This window comes from Pinus tabuliformis, chromosome 2_2 (assembly GCF_031772625.1).
Source record: "Pinus tabuliformis cultivar Carrire ecotype Pingquan chromosome 2_2, CPIR1, whole genome shotgun sequence".
NCBI lineage: Eukaryota > Viridiplantae > Streptophyta > Pinopsida > Pinales > Pinaceae > Pinus > Pinus tabuliformis.
This window is the reverse complement of record NC_142300.1, coordinates 1,010,813,126-1,010,835,718: the sequence shown is the minus strand read 5'-3', so window position 1 is coordinate 1,010,835,718 and position 22,593 is coordinate 1,010,813,126. Positions and strand designations below refer to the sequence as shown.

General features: G+C 35.3%; 1 protein-coding gene across 1 annotated transcript; it reads left to right on the top strand.

Annotated features, from left to right (window-relative positions):
* The first annotated feature begins 12,801 nt into the window (after positions 1–12,801).
* On the top strand, positions 12,802–19,792 carry LOC149196796 (uncharacterized). The gene is made up of 7 exons (XM_089405642.1): positions 12,802–13,535; positions 14,780–14,935; positions 15,302–15,406; positions 15,517–15,627; positions 15,704–18,475; positions 18,589–18,867; positions 19,047–19,792. The coding sequence occupies exons 1-7, from the start codon at positions 13,077–13,079 to the stop codon at positions 19,413–19,415; spliced, it is 4,251 nt and encodes a 1,416-aa protein (XP_089261768.1). The 5' UTR covers positions 12,802–13,076; the 3' UTR covers positions 19,416–19,792.
* The last annotated feature ends 2,801 nt before the right edge of the window (positions 19,793–22,593 follow it).

The window sequence follows — 22,593 nt, the reverse complement described above, 5'->3', positions numbered from 1 at the left end:
GAAAAGAACAAAGGGTTCCCCAGTGGAGTCGCCAATTTGTGATGCAGGAAAGTGTTCCCTCTGCGAAGAGAGGCAACCCCTCTAGCCCTAGAGTGGGTCTAGTCACAAACAAGGACAAATCAACAATAGCTTTCCTTAGACAGTCATAGTTGGAGGCCTACCTCAATCGGTGGTCGATGGAGTTCCATTGCGCTGCTCCAGCTTCCGCTTCCTTCTCCTAATGAGTAATCAACCTGAAATAGTGCAAAGGAAATAAAACAAAGCACGTAACGAGAACAACAAATGATCTACTTATTCACAACGTCAAGAATTCATGAGCTACCAAGTACATTACATACAAGACATAGGAAAACATCATTGATTGCATTAATTATGAAATAAGAGTAAGCTTATAACCAAAGTCTTGACGTCACAAGCCTTCTCAGAGGGATCAAGCCAGCATGTTCCTCAAGCATTCACTCTTGAAGATGGATCTCCCAACACACAAGTCTCTCTCACTCATAAGTTTTACACAAGATTAAGGGCACTTCACAACCTTCCTCAAGCTATCAACAATCCCACACTTGTCACATTCACACCAGCTATCTAGCAAATTCACAAGCACTAACAGCACTGTCAGCAACCATTCCACAAAACTAAGAACTCCAAAGCTAGCAGCACATAGCAATGGTGAGAGTTTAAATAGGAGAAGGAGTCTCCATGAAAGGTGGGAGGATGAGCTTATCTCCAAGGAAGGTAGCACAAATGATGGAACAACCACACTAGAGAAAGGAGGGCAACATAAACTAGGCCAACAACCAGGTCTGGAGTCATCTGGAAGGCCGACTGTTGGAACAAATTCGCCCAATAGGGATCATCGCTGGCACATAACTGGTCTGCTGCGCTGACATCGCTATTGAATAACGTATCTAGTCAGGTCATCGCTCAAGATTACAAGCGACAGTCACGCTGGCACATAAAATCTGACCATCGCGGGAATTAGGTGTACTTCCATGATGGCAGCGCTTCTGGGCTGTTTTGGAGCGCCCTTCAGCGCGTTTATTTAGCCAACAGACACGATGAGGTAGAAACCTTTGGAAAAGTGGGTCATTTGGCAGCATCAGAGAGCATTTGTCTAACATGAGCATGTACAACTTGGACACATGACACAGTAGGAAGACTGGAGTGAAGACAATGACAAATTACTGTGTAACACTCACCTTCAAATCTACGAAGTGTTTCAAGTTAATCACAAACATTTTCATAATCATAATCCTAAAAAGCACAAAGGAATATATTTTTGTAAACTCATCCTAAGTATGGATAGAGGCAAATGGAAATGATCTACACCAGCCTTTGGCTAAGCCTGTCAAGGTAAGAGTGAACATCCTGCACATCACACATACATCAATATTGTAATTATTACAATTTAAAATAAATTGAAGAAAATGGTCATATAAAAGAACATTATTCTTGTCATTAAACTTTGTTTTTGACGAAATATTTACTACCTTTATTGGAGTGGTGGTGGGTGGAAGTCGAGTGAAGCAACTCCAAATAGGAATTTAGAAGGAGGCATTGTAAACAAATAAAATTAAAAGAATATCTATATATATATATATATATATATATATATATATATATATATATATATATATATATATATATATATATATATACTACTCGTCAATGGCCCTTCTTCTAGCACCAAAATGTTGATGGCCGAAAATGACCTCATCAACATTAGGGAGACCACCTGGTTAGAGCCCGAAAATATACTTTTTTTCATTTGATATAGTGGTTCTAACTAATTTTAATGGGTCCAATTACCTCCTCACTCTCCCTGCTAACTTGTGATGTCTCTAATTAACTATAAACAAGAAGAGAGATATTGAATTTACCCTCTTGCGGATCAATTTGCAAGAAAGAAACCCTTAGGTTGAAATAAGGGCTTAGCCAAGACATAGTAGTGTTTTCTCCTACGTAAGGAGACTTCTAAAAATGCAATGGATTAATTCTAAATGCAAATATATTCTAACATGGAAGCAACAGAAAATAAATCCTAAATCTATCTCAATTGGGAAGATATAGATCTAGCCCCAAACGAGGAAAGATAATGAAGCTTGGAATAACTTTCAATTTAGAACAAAAATGAAGTCAATAAGGCAAGAAAATAATTACACGACTACCTGCTAGTTCAAGCAAGAATATGTATTTAAGTATCTAATGAACAATCATCAAATCTTTATTGCACATACATCTAAGCTCAAATAATATGAATTCAAATTCAGTGACATGACTGCATTAAGGAAATAGTTCTCATAAAACAATCATGATTAAAACTAAGATAAACTTGAAGTCAATTTTTTAAATAGTTAACAATTATGCCATGTCTATCTACTCAAATTTGTTATTCAACCTACTACAAATTAGATCCATCATTAAAAGATAACTTTCCAATGATTTAAGCAAGCATACAATTAACTGAATTTATAATAGTGTAAAACTCAAGAAAAATATACTTATCTAGATCAAGAATTGCCACAAAAATGAATTGAATTGAAGCTAACAATCAATCTTTAACTTTGACAACAGTGTACAAAAATTGCAGATCTAATCAAAGTTTTCTAAGCATATAAATTTCTTTAAAAATTTCATGGTAGCATGAATTTTTTGGAGTTGTAATAAATCTCTTTATATTTGGTCCAAACTAGCTAATTCTCTACAAAATTCTACTCCCTACAATAGTGTAAAAAACCCTATTTTTGCAAAGAAATTCTACTAAAGTTTCATATCTAGAACCCTCTCTCCATTTTCCCAATTCTCATTTATAATTTACAAAAAAAAAAAAATCACAAAGGAGATTTGATGAAAGAACTTTATATCCATCAATTTTGGACTACAAATCCTCCATTTTCTTCTTTGTTGCTTTAATTCTATTGCTCCAAATCTGTTGGGCTTGATCCTCTTCTACCATCTCTGCAAAAAAATCCATCAAAATTATCATTAAAAAGAAATTAAAAATGCATATGAAAGTGGAAATGCAAAATTGTCACAACAAATTCCTCATTTAAAAATTGAAATTAATAAATAAAGTAAAAATGAGATCCATGTTTTGCATTGCCCTCTATGGAGATTTATCTTTCAAAACTAATCATCTCAAACGAATTTGTAGCAGTAAGAGGTTTTGGGCCAATGAAAATTATTCCCAAACAAACTCAGAAAATACGAAAATTATTCCAAAACAAACTCAAAAAATTTATTTTTAGTTGCAAATCCATACCTCCAACTTCTGCTAATTTTTTGGCATAATAAATCTTCATATTTGTTTGGTTTAATGTTTCCTGATTTTAGCTTTCTAACGAGTCTTGAGCCTCATTTTCTTGAGTAAAACTCAAGATAGAGCCTTCCAAAGTGTGAGTTCCAAAATTGCCAAACTACTGAAAAAACCACTGTTGAGTAAAAATCTAGAGATTTTTATTAAATTTCTATTTTTAAATAAATTTTAAAAATGATTATAAATAAAATAATCACAAATCAAATTAAAATATTAAATTACAATATAATAAAGAAATATTTAAATAAATAAAACATTATAAAACAAGTGCTACATAGTAGCTAGTGCTTGCCGCTTAGCTTAAATATAGCTTAATTAAACTAAAAATAATAAACATAAAAATTTCATTACAAAAATAAAACAACTAATAAAATATTGTATTGTTGAATGTCATCACCAAAAGCTAAGAAATATGATTAACAAATATAAATTATTTCACTTGACACTTCCAGGGAGTCGGGCAGGGATGGCGTAATATATATTTTATTTTTATTTTTATAAAATATAAATTATGTTATATTATTTTTACAATAGAGTTTTTAATGTATTGTTTCAATATATAATTTTTATATTTATACAAGCTCTCGCGGTGATTTTGTAGAATAATTAAATAATAAAATAATATTATTTACAAATTAATAATTAATTATAATTAATTAAACTAATTAATTAAATAATTATATTTATTTACTTTAAATAAATTTAACTTATAAAAAAAGTAAAATACATTTTTTACATATTTAAGCCTAAGCAGTGAAAATCGATCAAACTTTGAACACACACTATTTTCAAACTGTATGTCCAAATTCAATGAAATTTGAGTCATTGGGAAGCTAGCGAGAGACCACACACAATGAAGTGATGAAAGTGGGAAACCAAGAAAAAAAATCTCGTAAAATAAATAAAATTAAGCATTGAAGGGGTGATTTTTCCAAAATTTATATGGAGGGCCCCATATCATTTGTAAAAAATTATGGGGGTATTGTCGTCACAACACAACCCTTAGCAGATTAGGTTTCCAACATTCGACACTCATCTTTCTTTCTTGAAATACCCTCCTCTGGTTAGTCATTCCTTGGTATTTAAGGAGAGATGGGCATTGTCCTACCCGTCACTGCTCCTATCTAATCCCATAACTCTTGCCACATGGCAGTAGCTCGATTGGATCATAACCAACTCCAGTCATAACTCCCAAGGAAATTTCATGTCTTTTCAAACAAGCAAGTTCCCTCTTCCCTCAGAACCATGGATATGTTCCATCCTCTTTTTATCCAATCATTTAAGTTTACATTTATTTCTTGAATTTACAATTTAGTTGCTCAATCCAACCATGATTGTTATGTTGGTGGTACATGGTTGCGTACATAAAACATAAGGATAACAAAAAGGGTTGTTACATAGGGTTTAAGAATTGGATTTGATTTGGCACTCTCCCACCTTGACCTCATAACAAAAAAATATGGTAAATTTCATGGTCCAAATCATCTCAATAGGGTTGACATCATCAACCCTGTCTCAATAGAGTTGACATCATCAACCCTAGGAAATTCTAGGTCTTATTAAACCATAATTCTACATAAAAGCTTCGATTTAGGGCTATTTGAAGTTTTTTTACTCTATCGATTGATCATATCTTGTAATCAAACCTTTTCCCTTTGCGTGTATGCCTAGATGTGCCATTATTGAGCTACACCTTGAAACCCTAGGCTACATGCCTTATTTCATAGGATTCTTCATAGGTACATTATTCCTTATTACAAAGAATTAGGCCTTGTTCCAAGTTATTAGTACCTTGATCCAACCTCCTAAAGAATCACCTTTAGCCTACCAACCTAGAATATTTTTAGGTGATCTATACTGGGAAGACTCCCATGTGGTGAAATTCCACTAGAGTGTTGGTATTTTGAGCCCGTAATTAATTAAACAAGAAAGAAAAATATGCACCAAAAAAATAATATAAATGTATACACATAGACATAGAATTTATCTGGTAAAACACTAACAATGTGTCAAGGAAACCTCCATGGGGAAAGGGATTGCAATTCTTATTATTCAAGTTCAAAAATGACTCTCCAACAATACAACAAGCCTCTTGGGAAGCCACATTTAAATAGGAATATATCATTACATAACTTCTTATTGTTCTGCAAGTGTTTGAACAATAAAACAAGACTTAAATTAAATTTACAAAAGCCTTTTAATTGTTTTCATTACTATAAATCTCCTCCTTGACAACAATTTTCCTAATAAATAATGGTTTTGTGAACATGTCTACACAATTCTCTTGTGTGTGGACCTTCTTGAGAGCTACTCCACCACCGTCAATTACCTGCTTTACAAAATGGTATTTTTCATCAATATGTTTAGCCATATTGTGATAATTTGGATTATTATCCAAATGGATAGACTCTGACTATCACATAATACATTCATTTTCTCATGCATCCTTCCAAGCTCACCCAGAATACCCTTCAACCAGATTTTCTCTTTTCACACATGTGAAGCAGCTATATATTCTACCTTAGTAGTGGATAAAGCAACTATTTCCTTAAGATTCGACATCCAGCTAATTGCTCCACCTGCAAGAGTAAAGACATATCCTATAGCAGATATCCTCTTGTCTAAGTCACCAACATAATATGAATCAACATATCCGCGGACTAAATCACTAAAACCATTAAAGACGATATTATGGTCACTTATGACTCTCAAATATTGAAGCACCCATTTAATTTCTCACAAATGCTCATTTCCTAGATTTACCATGAACCTATTGACAACTTCAACTCCATGTGAAATGTCAAGTCTTGTAGGTCCTCATTTAGGGCCAAAAAAAGGTCGTTTAGGACCTCAAAATGACTCCAGAAGTTCAAAAAAATAAGTAAAATCATACTTACAGTGAAGCCAATCAAATTCTTTTATTCTTGCAAATATATACATATCAAGAATTAGTAATGGAAATAGAATTATAACTAAATTATTAAAAGAAAATTTCATCTTAATCTATACATTAACTTTTAATAAGTTTAGGAAAATAAATGTATGTACAAGAAACCTCTTGAAATGAATTCTCCAACCATATTTCAATCAAATAAAAAAAACTGGGTGAATCCATATTAATGATTGAAGCGAGTTCGAAAGAAGAGAGTGTAACATAAAAGCTCTAATGATGTATCTTTAAATGTTTATGCTTGTGAAAACGTGTTAGTACTTTGTGCATGAGCTAAACTATTAGCAATATTCTGTTGAATAGAATTTTCCAAACAACTTTCAAATGGATCAACAAAGTGTAGATGGAAATTCAATGAATATTTCAGAATATTTTTGAATAGATTAGATCGTTGACCAGCAAGCATGAGTTGGCATGAGATGAACATCAAACAAAATTGAAAAATTAAAGGTTTTTTATGTTCATGATTAAGGCCTTGAAATCGATTAGCATGTTGGCCCATTAATGCACTTGATGAGTGTTTAGTACCTGAGTGCTCAAAATACCAACATAGATAAAAACTATGAAAATGACGAAATATAAAAGTTGAATAAAAACTAGAAATAAACGAAGATGAAAGTACAATTACATGGTTATTTACACTAATGTTACAAAGAATGTTACAAGATAACTGAGATTATTTAAAAAAAAATGCTTCTCAGAAGTCTAAGCCAAAATAATGCAATTGAAACCATTGTTGGCATCTACTTGTGGAAATGGAAGAGGTTCAAAATCATGAATAGGAATGAAAACTTGACCATCATAAGAATCATAATATGAGATATATTCTTGAAAATTGAAATCATCAAAATGATTAGAATTTTGCAAATGAGAATCCTCTGGAACAATTTCTAAATTGGGGTTTCCCTCATTTTCTACTATGGATTGACTTTGAACATGAGGATTTGATGAAGGGTAAGATAAATCAATATCCCCTATGTATAATTTATCATAAATGACTTCACATTTAACATTAGCATTCTCTTCCTTTTCATTAAGTTTTAATGTATGTTCAACACACTTTTTTAATATATCTTCATTTTTTTATCAATCTGGGTCTTCTCAAAAGCATGCATAATGGGTACTTGTTGGATATGGAATTTAATTGGCATCCAATGAGTTTCTACACTTGAAATTTGAGTAAACATATAAGGTGATAAGCCAAAAATACATTAAAAAATATAGTTTTCTTCCTTTCCCTTAGAAATTCATAACTCTTATTTTATTATTTTAACTATTATTTAATTATTTCTCCTTATGAAGCGACTTCTAGGCTGAAATTTCCTCTAATGCAACCTAATGGTACAAATATATTGGGCATCCAAGTCCTCCCATTCCAAATCTATCCTGCCAATAAGTTTCTTTCTTACCCCATCTAATTTTTTGTGCAACCCTTATTGCACTTATAAATCTCGTACCTTTAGTTTCCACAATGTAAAATTGTTTTTACTAGTGAATTTCTCCTCCTCAAACTTAGCATTAGTCACTTTTTCCATTTTCCTCCTACACATGTCTCTTAAAAAGATTACTAGGTTCTATCAAAATTTTGGTTAGAATTCTTTAATTACAAAGATTTCCCCCTTTTTGTTAATTTTTTGCTTCCCTAATTTGAATTCTATTTGAAACCTTCTTCCTTTTGGGTTTTCCACTAAGGTTTTTAAATAAAAATAAATTTCTTTTTATTTCCTCTTCTTCAAACAAAAAAACCCTACTTCCTCTTTTTAAAGAAACCCAATAGAGAGTTCTAAAATAAACTGTAACAATTCTTCAAAAATATTTGAAATTATTCACAAATATTTTTAAAAACCTGGAATTTCAAAAACCCTAATCCTTTTTTCAACAAACCCAACAAAAAAAAATTAAAAAAATTAGCAAATACTTCAAAAAAAATTCAACGAGTCTCTTTAAGAGTTTTATTTAAAAACTACCTAGTGGTTGATTCAATATTGTATATGTGTATAACAATTTATGCCTGGACCCAGCTTCTTTTAGGCGACAAGGCTTAGACAGGTCTACATTTTCAGAACTCTGTGGTTCCCAATCAACAGTGGTTTCCCATGGCTCTTCTTCACAATGCAACAAGCCTCCAATTTTGTGTTTTCAATGGTTGTCTTCTCTAGTTCATGCTAGCTCTGGATTCCACGCAAGTTCTGAGACTAACGACTCTTCCTTTGACGAATTTACTTCATAACAATGACTCTCCCTATGATGATTCGACTAAAAAAAGCAAAAAAAAAATGCTGGCTAGGGTTTTGGGCAGAACTTTCTCTATTTGTGGATTTCCCTTCATGCGTGCTCAGAGTGAGATGTATTCTTTTTCAATGGCGGGATTTCTCTCTAGCCCTCACAACCACATGAATCTTATAACACTTGTTGGTATTTTGAGCTCATAATTAATTAAACATGAAAGAAAAATATGAACAAGAATAGAAAACTAAATGCATACACATAGACACATAATTTTACGTGGTAAAACCCTAACAGTGTGTCAAGAAAACCTCCATAGGGCAAGGGATTGGAATACTTATTATTCAAGGTTAACAATGACTCTCCAGCAATACAAAAAGCCCCTCTGGAAACCACATTTAAATATGAATACATCGTTACACAACTTCCTATAATTATGTAATTTTCAGAATGGTAAAACAAGACTTAAATTACATTTATAAAAAGTCTTTTAATTGTTGTCATTACTAACAAAGAGTAGGAGGTTGAATGCTGAGGTGATATTGACATCCACCTCATTACTGGGTCTTAGTATGGATTTTTCCTTGTGAGGCCTCTCACAATCCCTGATAGATTTTAAGAAACAATGACAATGGTCTGCAAAAAGGATTCTAAGGAGAATTAATTTGACTAAGATGAGCCCTTTCCAATCCTCTAAAGGAAGGTTTGTCTCTCCCTCTTTTGTTGGTTGCCTCTCTCTTTCTCAAGAAGCTTGCAAATATTTCAATGGTGAAATCTTGCAAGTTAACAATGTGCATGCAATTAAGCTTGGACGTTTGAATGAATTCCAACTAGATTTTGACAACATGACAATGTAATTCTTCTCTTCTTTTAATTGGTTTCCCAAGACTCATTTTTATAAAGTTTTTCCAAGCATTCATGGTGGTTGGCTCATTGAATGGAGATGATTGGTTTCTCACATTTAGAATGCATATGATGGATCCTTGGAAGTTCTAAGTACCTCCTCATAAATGGCCTTAAGCATTTAACCATCCCATTCGCAAGTTATAGTTGCCAGTATCCCGATCATGTGAATTTATCATGTCATTCGATGTGAAAATTTCATGTTTATGGATCCACACAATTGCGGAAAGAACTGTATATTTCGATGAATGAGAGAAAAACCTATTTTATAAAGTTTGCTCAATTACTCTTGGGTTGTTCATAGACTTAAGGAATCTTTGCATTATTGATTAATGACATTTTCTTGTGATCACCTGTAAAACCATGTGAGCGATTTTTAGGTGACAATATGAACAACTAGTATGATTTTGACTTATGAGTCTTTGAGCTAATTAAGAGGTGGTACTCCTTCCTTGAAGCTTAATTCTAGAACATGTTGCAAAGACTCATTTAAAGGTCAAGTTGAGTTAAACTTGCAAACCCTCTTTTTTTGTGACAACCTAGGTTGTTGCCAACCTGCTTATTGGAAGGAAGAAGGATGATCAACCCACAATGGGATGCTCATCACCAGGATTTTGTGAAGCTCAGTCGAACTTGGATGCCCCTTGGGATAGTTTTAGTTGCCCTAAAATGGCTTCCATCTTCAACCCTTCCCCATGACTCTCTTGAGATGGTCATAATATTATCTTCATGCAAGAGACATCATCCTATATAGGATATTAGTAAAACATATACATAATTGTTCAACCTAGGGGGAGATGTTGCAGTGGTTGTAAAATGAAATAAAATAAAAATAAATAAAAATAAAAAATATTATAAATTGCCTCAATTAAAAAAGTAATAAAATATTAAATTGATTTCAATTAGATTAGATTTAATTTAATCCAATTTTTGTTATATTGTAAAAAAAGAATATTAATGAAATTAAAAATATAGTTTTTTAAACAAAAATTATAATATACATATCACATTAATATAAATTTAAATAATAGTTATTCATATTCATAATTATAATATTTCAAAACATATAATTAATAGACATACAAAAACTTAATAAATCTAATTAATAAACATATAGTTAGAAATAAAAATAGATATATTTTTAAGTCAACAATTTTCATTAATTCATAAATCGATTACTTCGTGGCTGGTGCTTTTCCAAAGAAATTGAAGCCTCAATTTGACCGGATTTTTTGGCTAGTAAATACAGGAAAAAAGTTTGAGATGGTAGCAAAAAAAACTAGATAACCATATATCAATGGCCCAAGCACCCAAAACTATGTAGAGAACATAACGTGGCATGTGCTTTTCATCATTACTGATTATTGATAAGAGTCAAATTTGTATTTTCACCCTCACCCTAACAGTGGAAGATCTCATATACATGTGATTCTGTATGCACCATACATCCCTCGAGGCTATCCAGTTTGTCCTGGAGCCTGTTCTGGCTTCTTCTAAGGGAGTCTTGGCGATCCATGATATGCCACTAGTTGTGTTGCAAGTCATTAAGGAAACTTATTACCTCATTTCTATCATTATGTTGTTGTTGAGCTTATTGATCAATTGCTACTTCGATTACTCAAATATGTGCTTCTAGGGAGTCAAATCGAGGTGGGGAATCCACACATCTAGGGACTCCCAGGTTAGTTGATCTACATCACCTTCATCAACTGCTTGAGCAATAGGAGGATAGATACCCTGTGCTTGTGGCCCTCTCCCACGACGTGACCTTCCACGCCGCCTGAGCATTGTAACCTACAAGCTCCCTTTTTTCCCTGAAAAATTGTGAGACACCAACAACCTGACCGACTCTCGCAATCTGACCAAATCCCCCCAACCAGGCTCTGAAGAGTCCTTCAACCATACTACGTAACACTGGTGGCCTATGAAATAAATAATTGGCACAGTACAGAGCTTCTAAATACCTGCAAGAGTTAAATTATGAGCCCCACTACACGATAGGACTTTGCCACCATACTCAATAGACCATTGTGACAAGAAACGGGTGGAACCACAGAGAAACCAGAACAACAACACCAAGGTCCCTTCCACGCACAGACTCCCTTCCCCACCATCCACAGAAGACCAAACAATAAGGAGAGTACAACAACATCCTGCTACGAGAAGAGTTGTGACATATGCGAAGAACGAGCAAAGAGACCAACTAAAATCAACAACCCACAATAGAGAGAGAGTTAGGAACTAGAGGCTCCCTCCACCGGAGAGGAACCTAAGGTAATGCTTGTTAATATTCCCACCTCCCCTAACGAAACAAAGAGGCTAAATTCAGAACTATGGAACAACCAGAGAGGAGAAATTACTTGCAGACGAACCCAATTTGCTATAAAAATGGTTAGAATGTCGTGACACTCCATCTCCAATCCCCATTTCTCCATAATTGTCATCCAAGAGAGCAGAAGTAGCATCGCTTCCTCCCTATTCAGTCTAAGCCCTGGAGGAGGGTCCCAGTAATTGTTGGGCTACAACGTTGTATTCCAGGTTTGCATAAATCGACGAGGGTGTTGTCGGATGGATTCTCTGCCTATCGTAGAGTCGAAAGGGCACATGAGTTTGACAACCCAATAATCTCACACTGCTTGCACCACCAACATTCATCTCCCCTATGCACACGACAGACCATACAGGGACAACTCAAAGCAATATACTCGACATAACCTCGAGAATGTTTTGGTGTGGAACCCTAAGTCCTGCTCACTCGCCACGTCTCATCATCCTGGTTGTCGCATGGAGTTGGCATTAAATCCCATATCTACCCTTGTTTTCCCATTATCCACCTCAACATAAATATATATAAATTAAAATTAATTTTATCATATAAATTAAAATAATAATTCATAATCATAATCATGATATTTTAAATTTCATATTTCAATTTAATTAATAAACATTTAAAGACTTACTATTTTTAATAATATTTTTTTCCTCATTAAATATTTATTTATCTTTATACATATCACATTAAAAATTAAACTTAAAAAATAAAATAAAATATGTTGAAAAAAAATAAAGCTTTTAAGTAAAAATATTTTTATATATAAATATATAAATATTATTAATAACCATTATAAATTTAATTTAAATTTAAATTTATTAAATTAAAAGTAAAAATATTCTTATATAAACATGTAAAATCTATATAATATTATTAAAAAGCAACATAAATTTAGTTTAAGATCACATCTACTAAACTATAAAAAGGATCCAAAGTTTCCCCAAATTTTACATTTAAAAGATTTCATCATTCTGGATTTAAAATCTAATGATGAAAATAACGATAACGGCCTTTACAAGTCAACCAAGTTCACATTGACCATCAAAGAATATTTTGAATCACAGTGTTGAGCAATCAGTCCTAACAAACGCAGAGCTCTGTACTAACTTCCATGCACGCAGGGACGACATGTAGGGTTATATTAACGTCTCCTTAAATTGACATTCAAATTGTCGGACACGATAATCGAAAGAGGGGTTCACCAAATTATGAAGACAGAAGTGGGTGTCATATCAGTTTCAAAAGCCTCCAACCCCAACGGCTCGATGATTTGAAAAATCAAATGATAGGGTGGTAGCATGCCAACAGTTGAATTAGAAACCGAACCCGAAGCATGAGCAGCAGCAACAATGGGGGGGCGAATTCCATGGAAGAAAGAAGAACACCCAGTGGAAGTAATTGGACGCATGAGGCATGCTCATCAGAATGGCGGAATAGGAATTCAAGTAACAGAGAAAGGCGTGAGACTCAGAGCAGACTCAGGATATTGCAGGGACTTTAGTCTCGATGGCATATCTTGGAGTGGAGAGGCCCTGCAGCTGTTTTACCTTAAGTACATTGAAGGGCGGGTGGAAGGAGTGAAGAGCGGGGGCAAATGCACTATCATAATGTATGGAGCAACAGGGTCTGGTAAGAGTTATACCATGTTTGGTACTGCCAAGGAACCTGGAATTGCTTACCGAGCTCTGCACCATATCATGGAAGGAGACGGGGATGAGATTTTGAAGGTTAGGGTTATAGAGATTTACAATGAAGAAGTATACGATCTTCTCGGTGCTAATTCAGCCAAGGCTGCTAGTCCAGGAAGGGTATGATTTGCTTCTAAATTCTCTTTCTTTATGCAGTGAAAAGGCCTTATTTATCGATTGGGACCATGCCATAATGTTTAAAAATGAAATTGTGAAAAAGCCATCTAAACTAGAGTTCGATAAGTACTTAGGGTTTGCGAAGCTAAACGTTACATATCTTCAATTCCAGCCCACAGCATGATTCAATGTACACAATTTTTGTGACTTTGAGGTGTGAATTCTCAAATTTTGCAACCTCCCGGTGCATATCAAACCCCTGCTTAGATGGGTTCTGCTAATTTCCATATTCAGTGTGCACCCAACACACTCTCTAGTTGAAGGCTTGGACACAAAGTGTTGATAGATCCCCTCACATGCTATCGCCGTCCAGGTGTATGTCAAATCCCTGTTTGGATATGTTTGTGCTAATTTCTATATTCAATACACCCAATGCGCTATCTAAATTCAAGGCACTGGCACACAAAGCGTAATAGATTCCCCCTACTCCGCCGTGTTATGTAGAGCACCTAGTTTCTCTCAGTGCAACAATGTTGCTCTGTGATCTAGGATCTCTGTTATTAGATTCCTTTATTCAAACATGTCATCTGTAACCATGTCTTGGGCTTATCTGAGAAGGCAAGGTTCTATACCGTCATTAGAAGTGTTGGACCTGGTCTTACCTGAGCTCTAGGTGCCATTTTTTAGGGTTGAAATGATGCCATTTGTACTATTTCACAAAATGGTGCAAGCACTGCAACAGTTAACCTGCTTTGCCTGATAAATATTTGGATTGGGAAGGTAATGAAGAAAATTGACAGGCTTGGTCAATATTGCTGGTGTATGCTCTATTCTTAAGTTTCTGATTCAGTAAATTGCATATTGTAAGTAATTTTGCAGTGTGAGGTTGCTGTCTGTGGATGTTACTGTAATTAGAACAACCAAAAAACTTACGTCCAGGGGCTACAATGTGTAAGTTTCTCAAAACAGGTGCAGAGGAGTCTAATATCAAAGCAAAATTGCATAGTTCTAAACTGTTCGTTAAATACCCCTTTTAGCCCTTATGTAGAATAGGTTTCCTAAATCATTGAAATTATATGTTGCCACCAATCGCTGCAATGTAAGGTGTCTGTCTTCAGAGAAACTACCATAGTGTAGTCTTCATACCCATTCAATCCCCAGGCTTATGAGAGGATTGTCGTTGTTGTTATTGCTCTGTAATTTGTCTTATGAGATTCGGGGTGAGATTTGTTGTGGCTGCATTGCAGATGAGATTGGAAGTGCGGGGTCGAAAGGTTAAAAATGCATGTTCAGTAAGTGGGAAGAAAGCGGAGGACATTGTTCGGGAAATACAAGTGGTGGAGAAAAAGCGTGCTGTGAAGAGTACCAATTGCAACGAGAGGAGCTCTCGCAGCCATTGCATGGTACCTCACTCTGTCTTACTGCTTTTTCCTTGTAACTGTCTGATTGTTTGGCTGCTTAAAGTTTCTAAACATCTGTAAATCTCTGCTATACTGTACTATAAAATTGATTCTAGATAGCTTTTACACTTGCAGGTCTAGGGAACATAATATTTGTTTTGAGTTTTACTTGTGTATTGGGATCCTCGCCTGGGTTGCGCTACAGTTTTTGCATATTTGTAATTGCTATTTTACATCTTTGTAAGCAGGGTATCTTAAGCTCTGTTCTGATTGCATAATCATGTATGTTCATCCACGGTGTTTTTGGATATTCCCATTTTCTTTTTCAGCCAGAGGCAAATCTCCATGCTAATGGAATTTAAATTGCAGATTATAGTAGATGTCCCATCAGTTGGAGGGAGGTTGGTGCTGGTGGACATGGCTGGCTCAGAAAACATCGAACAGGCTGGGATAGGGGTAGAGGCAAAAATGCAGGTTCTCACTCTTTATCTCTCACTTCTAGACACACATACACGCATTCATGCATCTCATGTAATAGGTATATGGCTAGAAAAAGTAATGTGTAGTTCCATCTTGTTGATCAGACAGGTAAAATAAATCAAGGGAATGGGGCATTGAAAAGGGTTGTTGAGGCTATAGCAAATGGGGATGGTTACATTCCCTACAGGGACAGTAAACTCACCATGCTTCTCCAGGTATGCCTGTCTTCTAGACCAATGCATTTATTCATTTCCAATAGGAGGGTTTTGTAAACTTCTCTTCTTTTTTCAGGATTCTTTCGAAGATGATGAATCTAGGATATTGATGATTCTATGTGCAAGCACTGATCCAAAAGACATTCAAAAAACAATTAGCACCTTGGAGTATGGGGCCAAAGCCAAAGGTATTGTCAAATTACCTAAATCCCACCTTAAAGAGAAAATCAATGCTACTGAGCAAGTAGTCTTGGAGACCAGGATCAAAGTCATGAGTGCCTTGATTGCAAAACTTCAAGCAGATAATAGATTAAAAGATGAGTGCAGAGATGAGATTGCAAAAGAGTTGGATGGAAAAACACAGCAACTGGAGAACCTGAAAAGTAGTGTAGCACATGTGGAAGGGGAGAAACGACAGTTTATGGAGGAAATGCTGAAAATAGATGAAAAGTTGCTAAACTTGATTAACAAAATTGAAAACAGCAGAAAGAAGATATCGGAAACAGAAACCAGGAGGTATACAGAAATGCAGGAACATCAAATGAAGATATGTGAACTTGTTGATAAGGTCCAAGACATAGAAGCTGAGCTGATATTCAAGATGAGAGAACAACAGGGAGGGCTTTCTGAAATTTCTACTGAATCAAGTTTAGCTCACTATTTGTACCATCCAACAGACAAATCCTGTGCAGTTCCACCTTGCCACCCTATAGATAGTAATGGAGCAGACATTCTGTTTTCCTACATAAGTCGAGATGCAGCATTAGGAGCTTCCCATGGGTTGCATGTCCAAGAAGAATCTCATGTTTTAGAACATCCCAACAGTGTCTTCAATGAGGAGAGTCGAGTCCTGGACTGTAATGCTTTAAGAGAAAAGAGTGGCCTTCAAAGTCCCTGTAAAGATGATCCTGGTTCAGTTACTATGCCTGGTGAAGATCAACAAACATGTAAAAACATTACCAGGGATGAAAAGGGCAATAAAATACACAGCTTGAGGGACTGGGACGAGGAAGTCCATTTTACTGTTGTACAGAATGATTCAGAACATCAGGCTGTCATTTGTAGATCTTGTGATCAAATTGATGAGCTATCTTTATCTGATATTGATAGCGAAGTCCCTGGACCTGAAGTGCAGGTGTGCAGTTCAGCAGATCTTGCTATTTTGAATGGTAATAGTTCAATTGCCAATCATAATAATAAAATCGAGTGCCCTGCACCACCTTGTAGAGCCTATGAAAGCCATGGAGATGACATAAAGACAGGTATATGTGGTGAGACAAACACTTTATCAGAAGGAAACACAAACAAAAGCTCCATATGCAGAAGCGTATCTGTCAATTCAACATGGGCGCAACACACTAGAACAAATAAAGATTTTGATGTGGATTGGACAGGTGGAATGTCATTGACAGGGTGGCTGCCTGTCATACCCGAAACTTCTTTTGAAGGTGAAGAAGATTGTGAAACTTGCATTGAGGGATCTAAAGTAGATGAAGAAGGGAATGAGAAAAAGGGAAATGTTGAGAAAGAAGATCTTGTGATGGAAAATATGTCTGAAAATTTAAAAAGTGAAGCCCATGATTTGAAGTCTATAGTGGACAAATTTGATAAAGATCCCAGCAATACAGGTTGTTGCCTACCAAATGAGGGGGTACCTTGTACCTTCATCCTATACTCAGAAACAGACAATGCCTCCAACCCAGACTGCTCTTATATAAGAGATCAAAAAAAAGAAGATAAAGATTATCAATCTCAATATCTGCAAATGGAAGATGGTGATAATTATAGACAAAATCAAACTAAAGAATCCAAACAAGATCCAGAGAGGCTTAAATATGGGAGCATGGCACATACTGAAACACAAACTGTTTGTTTAGAGTCGGGCAATAACCTACTCCTGGGTGTTGATAAAGCTCAAACTTGTCTATGTAAAGGGAAGGAAGGACTTCAAGCTACTGCACAAAATTTGAGAGGGGCTAGTGAGGAGAGCAAATATACAAATGCAATAAAGTCAATTCAAATAACCAAGTTGTTTGATGATGATCCACTGTGCTGCTTTGAATTGGGCTCTAATTATGACACTAGCATCAATCCTGCCATTGGGATTGAACAGCACCCTAAATGTAGTCATGAAGAAACTAAGGTTGTCGAATCACCAAACTTATTGAGCTCAAGGCCTGTGCTGTGTTCAGGGGAGACCGATGTTTCATGCATTCTCTTTTCTGATGATTTAGGCATTTGTTCAAGTAACAATTTGCTGGATGGAGGTTCAATTCACGACATCCATATTGTAGGACAAAGTTGTAATGATGATCAAGAAAGATGTGAAATCGAAAAAGAAATTGGAACAGTGCAGGACTCGGTGCTTAACACCTACTTCGAGGAGGACAGAAATCCTCCCTCTGCCTGCTTCAACACGGGTTCCAATGCTATGGTTGATTCAGATGAAGGTTGTCCACATCAAATTTGTGATATTGTAACCAACTGTGTGGAAAATACTGTATGTGAAGGAGAAAGACAATTGTCAACTCAACAAGATGATGTGTGCAGAAGCCCTGTCTCTGAGTTCACATTCATAACACCACCTCGACAACCACAGCCATCAGCTCTTGAAAATGAAGCGGGATATATAAAGATGCCCTCACTACAACCTCGTAAACTGCTAATTGCAGAAGAGAACTCTCCAGAAACACCATCAAATGTTGATTTTGAGAGGTTAAATTTGGGAATTTTACAGACAGTTCCCACTGAAGGGGATGTTGAAAGCATGAGTCCACAAGTGGAATGTGTAAGTCCAGAATCACCACAGCCACAAATCTTACCACCTCCCATTCCAAAATCAGTCGAGGTGAGATTTTTTTCTCTTTTTTTTTTTCTTTACTTTGTTTGCAATCACAAGTATCCAATGCAAGGACTGCTGTGTGAATATGATGCAAATGTAATAATATCCATTATTTTCAGGTGGGTGATAATGAGGAGAATCTTCAATCGAGGCATTCTAACAGTGTGGTGCAGGCAAATCTTAAATCTCCATTAGAACCAACAAAATCACACTCTAGTAGTATCCATGAATTTTGCAATGTCGATGTGTATGTGAAATGGGGAAACTCCACAGAAGCGTTGGGGAAGCTTATATGCATTGTGCAAATTTCAAAAGCCGCTAACCTTGCCGAGCTACGCAAAGTTATAACTCCTCGCATACCTCATGTGAACAAGCAATTCACTTTTCTGATGTTAGGGGTAAGGTTGATGTTCACTTTCCTCATTTATTTCTGATTGTATTGCTTATTTCAAATATTTTTCTCACTTTCCAATCCACGGATGAGAACGTGGGTGTCTAATAAGCATGGAGTTTATATTTGAATGCTTCTGCAGCTCAAAATAAAACGAAAAGTCTAACATGTTGCCTTTGTTTGCAGGAGACTGGTGGAGGAGACGTTGATCAGGAGATAGAGAGGGAGTTAAGGGTAGGTTCATTGCCAGACTGCCCAGGTCGCAAGGGATGTCGCCTTGCTTGTTTGCGCCCCCCCAGAAGGATTAAACTTTCCTTGCCACCAGACAGGCTCAGTGTTCCTCTGTCCCAGATTGAAAATCAGATTCCCCATGGAGCTCAGACTGGGGAGAAAAAGAAAGGCTCAAAGTCCTCTGGTCCACGTTCTAACTCTTCTGTAAATAGGAGTGGACCAAGCACCATACCCAACAGGAATAGGGGTAAAATTACATTCAAAGACAAAGCCAGAGCTTTATATTGTCAAGACATTGCTTGTAATATCTTGCATGGTGTATAATATACTGCAAAACAGCCATAACACGGTCACCTTCTCACTCATATATGGAGAAGGAAAAATCAAAATCGTTTCTTGGTTTCTATCAGTTCTTACAGTATGTTCATAACAGCCTATCTTCTCCTCCAAGGGAGAGAGAGAATTGTGTCTTGTCAATTCGAGAACTTATCTCCCAGGATTTGATTCAGGGTAACAGTTAGGGGTAGTGAGTTAAATCATCTCAGATTTGACAGAAGAGAACAGAGCGTTCATCATGTTTGCAGCTTTTTGTTTGATTTTTTAATATCTCAATCATTTTACCTTGATAATGGCTATTGTAATATTCAACTGCTTCGTTCCAAACTCTGCCCCGGTGTATATATATGCATGTGTGTCCTTTAAAAGTTAGGATTCTAATTTAGAAGGATGAATTGTCCACGGCTCCTTCGTTAATGTTAAGTTGGGTTTAACTCAGATTCAAATCTTGTAGATACTTCTTACCATGAATTAATACCTTTAGCATCTTAAGGGTAAAATGATAATTCTGGGCTTAACCCAAGTTTATAATCTAATGGGAATAAGTAGAAACAAGTGGCATATTTAATTGCTTCAATGTTAATTTACATGTTGTTCGCTCGTGTAGATTACTCAACTAGGATGCATTAGACACCTTTCAATCACCATGTAAAGAATAAGGGCTTAATCAACTCCCTTAGTTCAATGTTAATGTTATATAATAGAAAATATTATTTTATTACTAAAAAAACCTCTTAAATTTATTCATTCAAAAAAACAAAGTTACATTTTGCATACTTTTTCATTACCATATAGATAATAAGGGCTTAATCAACTCCCTTAGCTCAAGGTTAACGTTACATAATAGAATGTATTATTTTTTCCCTAAAAAAAGAAACTTGTAAATTTATTCTTCCAAAAGAGGAACGGAGTTATATTTTGCATATGTTCAAGGTTAACGTTACATAATAGAATGTATTATTTTTTCCCTAAAAAAAGAAACCTGTAAATTTATTCTTCCAAAAGAGGAACGGAGTTATATTTTGCATATGCTTAAGGCATTTGAGTATTAATGCTTCACAGCAAAACAACAAAGCTGAAAGGCCAAGCAAGAAGTAGGGCACACGGGCCTACCAAGAAACCCAAAAGGGGCAACCAAAAACTAGGAAAACCCTAAAAGGTGCATAAAAACACAGGAGAAAAAACCCGAGCAAAAATGTTGGCCAAATAACTAGCCAATAACCTGGACATAGGCCGCCCAGTAAGCCCAGAGCATGCCTCCATAAGAAATTGAACAAACGAGCGCGACATCTGAAGACCACAACATGTAAGAGGCATGAAATAGGGAAGCTTTTGGCCTGCGACCACAAATAGCCGGCTCCCTCAACTCCACATACAACTGAGCACAAACATACTGACAATGCCACGAAACCCCCAAATCATAACCACAACAAAGAACAAACAACAAGGTGAATGTTGAGCGACGGGCCACCAACGACAACAATAAGTAAAAGGAAATGACAACCCCCATAGAAGAATTGTCGGCAACAACAAGCAAAAGGAAATGATAGCCCCCAGGGAAACACCGTCGAACCAGAGTCCCAGTGGCGGAGAGGAAGAGGGGGTTGTGACAGCTAGGGTTCCACCAGCCAGACCCCCTCATAGACGAAACCTAAAAAAATACCAGGCGATGATGGTTGCAAAAAATCACCAGTGTGTAAAAAACCACCTCGTAATCTCGATGCTATGAACATAACAAAATGTATTATTATTATTAGAGATGTTTAAATGATTGTAAATTTTCTTTAATATTCTAATTTATTACTATTAGTAAAGGAGCTTTAATATCTTAATTGTTAGTTATTCAATTTATATTTTAATATTTTATAGCAATTGTAATGAGATTAAGCTAATGTCATGATTAATCTTTTGTATTTTGTATTTTTGTTGATTTAATAGGAAATAAAAATACCAACTGAATTCTTTCACCATTGTGATATGAAAATAGAATTATTTGAAACCTTTCAATAGTTGTGTATAATAAGGGTTTAATCAACCCCGTCAAGTCAATATAAGAAAAAAGAAAATATTATTAAAAGAAATGTTTAAATCATTTGTAGACTTGCTCTAATTTCCTAATGATTAGTTATTCAAAATTTTCTTCAATGTTCTATAGAGATTATAATGAGACTAAGTTGACTACATGACTAGTCTTTTCTATTTTTGGTGATTCAACATGACATAAACATACTAATTAGATTCTTTAACCACTATTATGTGAAAGCAGAAATACAATAGTGAAGACACACTTATTAGAACATAAAAATTTACTTTGGAAACTCAATACAAAAAAAACATTGAGAAATGAATTAATGTCTATCATCTTCCTAAATTATGGATATTACAATATATATTACAACTTTCCTCAAGCTCTTTGCAAAGCTATGACATACTATGGTCTTCTACAATAATCTATGATATGTTTCTCTCTTTGTTCTTTATCTCCTCCACACTTTCTGCACATACTAGGGAACATCAATCACTATTAGAGAAAGTGATACCACCAATGACATGTCCCAAGTACACTAGGCACTTCCTAGCAAGCCCACACTTATTTTTGTTTGCTAGTAGCTAGTGTTTTTCTATGTCACTAGCACTTTCTTTTGATGTACCACATGCTCCACCCCAATACCACTAAAGATCAAAATGTCATCCATATGTAATATGACAAATGAATATATGAAAGTAAAAAACATACTACTCGTTAAACACATAAAAGTCACTCATGCATTACTCAAATCAAAAGACATTGCCAACTACTCATACATACATTCCTTTTTTTGGAAGGTGGTGTTCCAAGTGTTTTCTTCCTTGATTAGGAATTAATGATAACTATATTTCAAATCCATTTTGGTAAAGTACCTTGCATATTTTTATTAATTTAACAAGTCATTGATCCAAGGAAAGGATATTCATTTTTAAATAATGAGTCCATACAGGTGGAGTGTATTGAAAGAGTGTGGAACGACCTGTTAAAGAGTTTTTAATCCAATGTTTCAGACTTCAAAGTGAGTCCATCATCAGGGGAATGCTTAATATCTTGAGAAGATTTAATGTAAAAAAGCTAATGATTTATATGTATTTACGTTAATAATATTTTGGAAAAAACATAGTCTGCTAAATATTA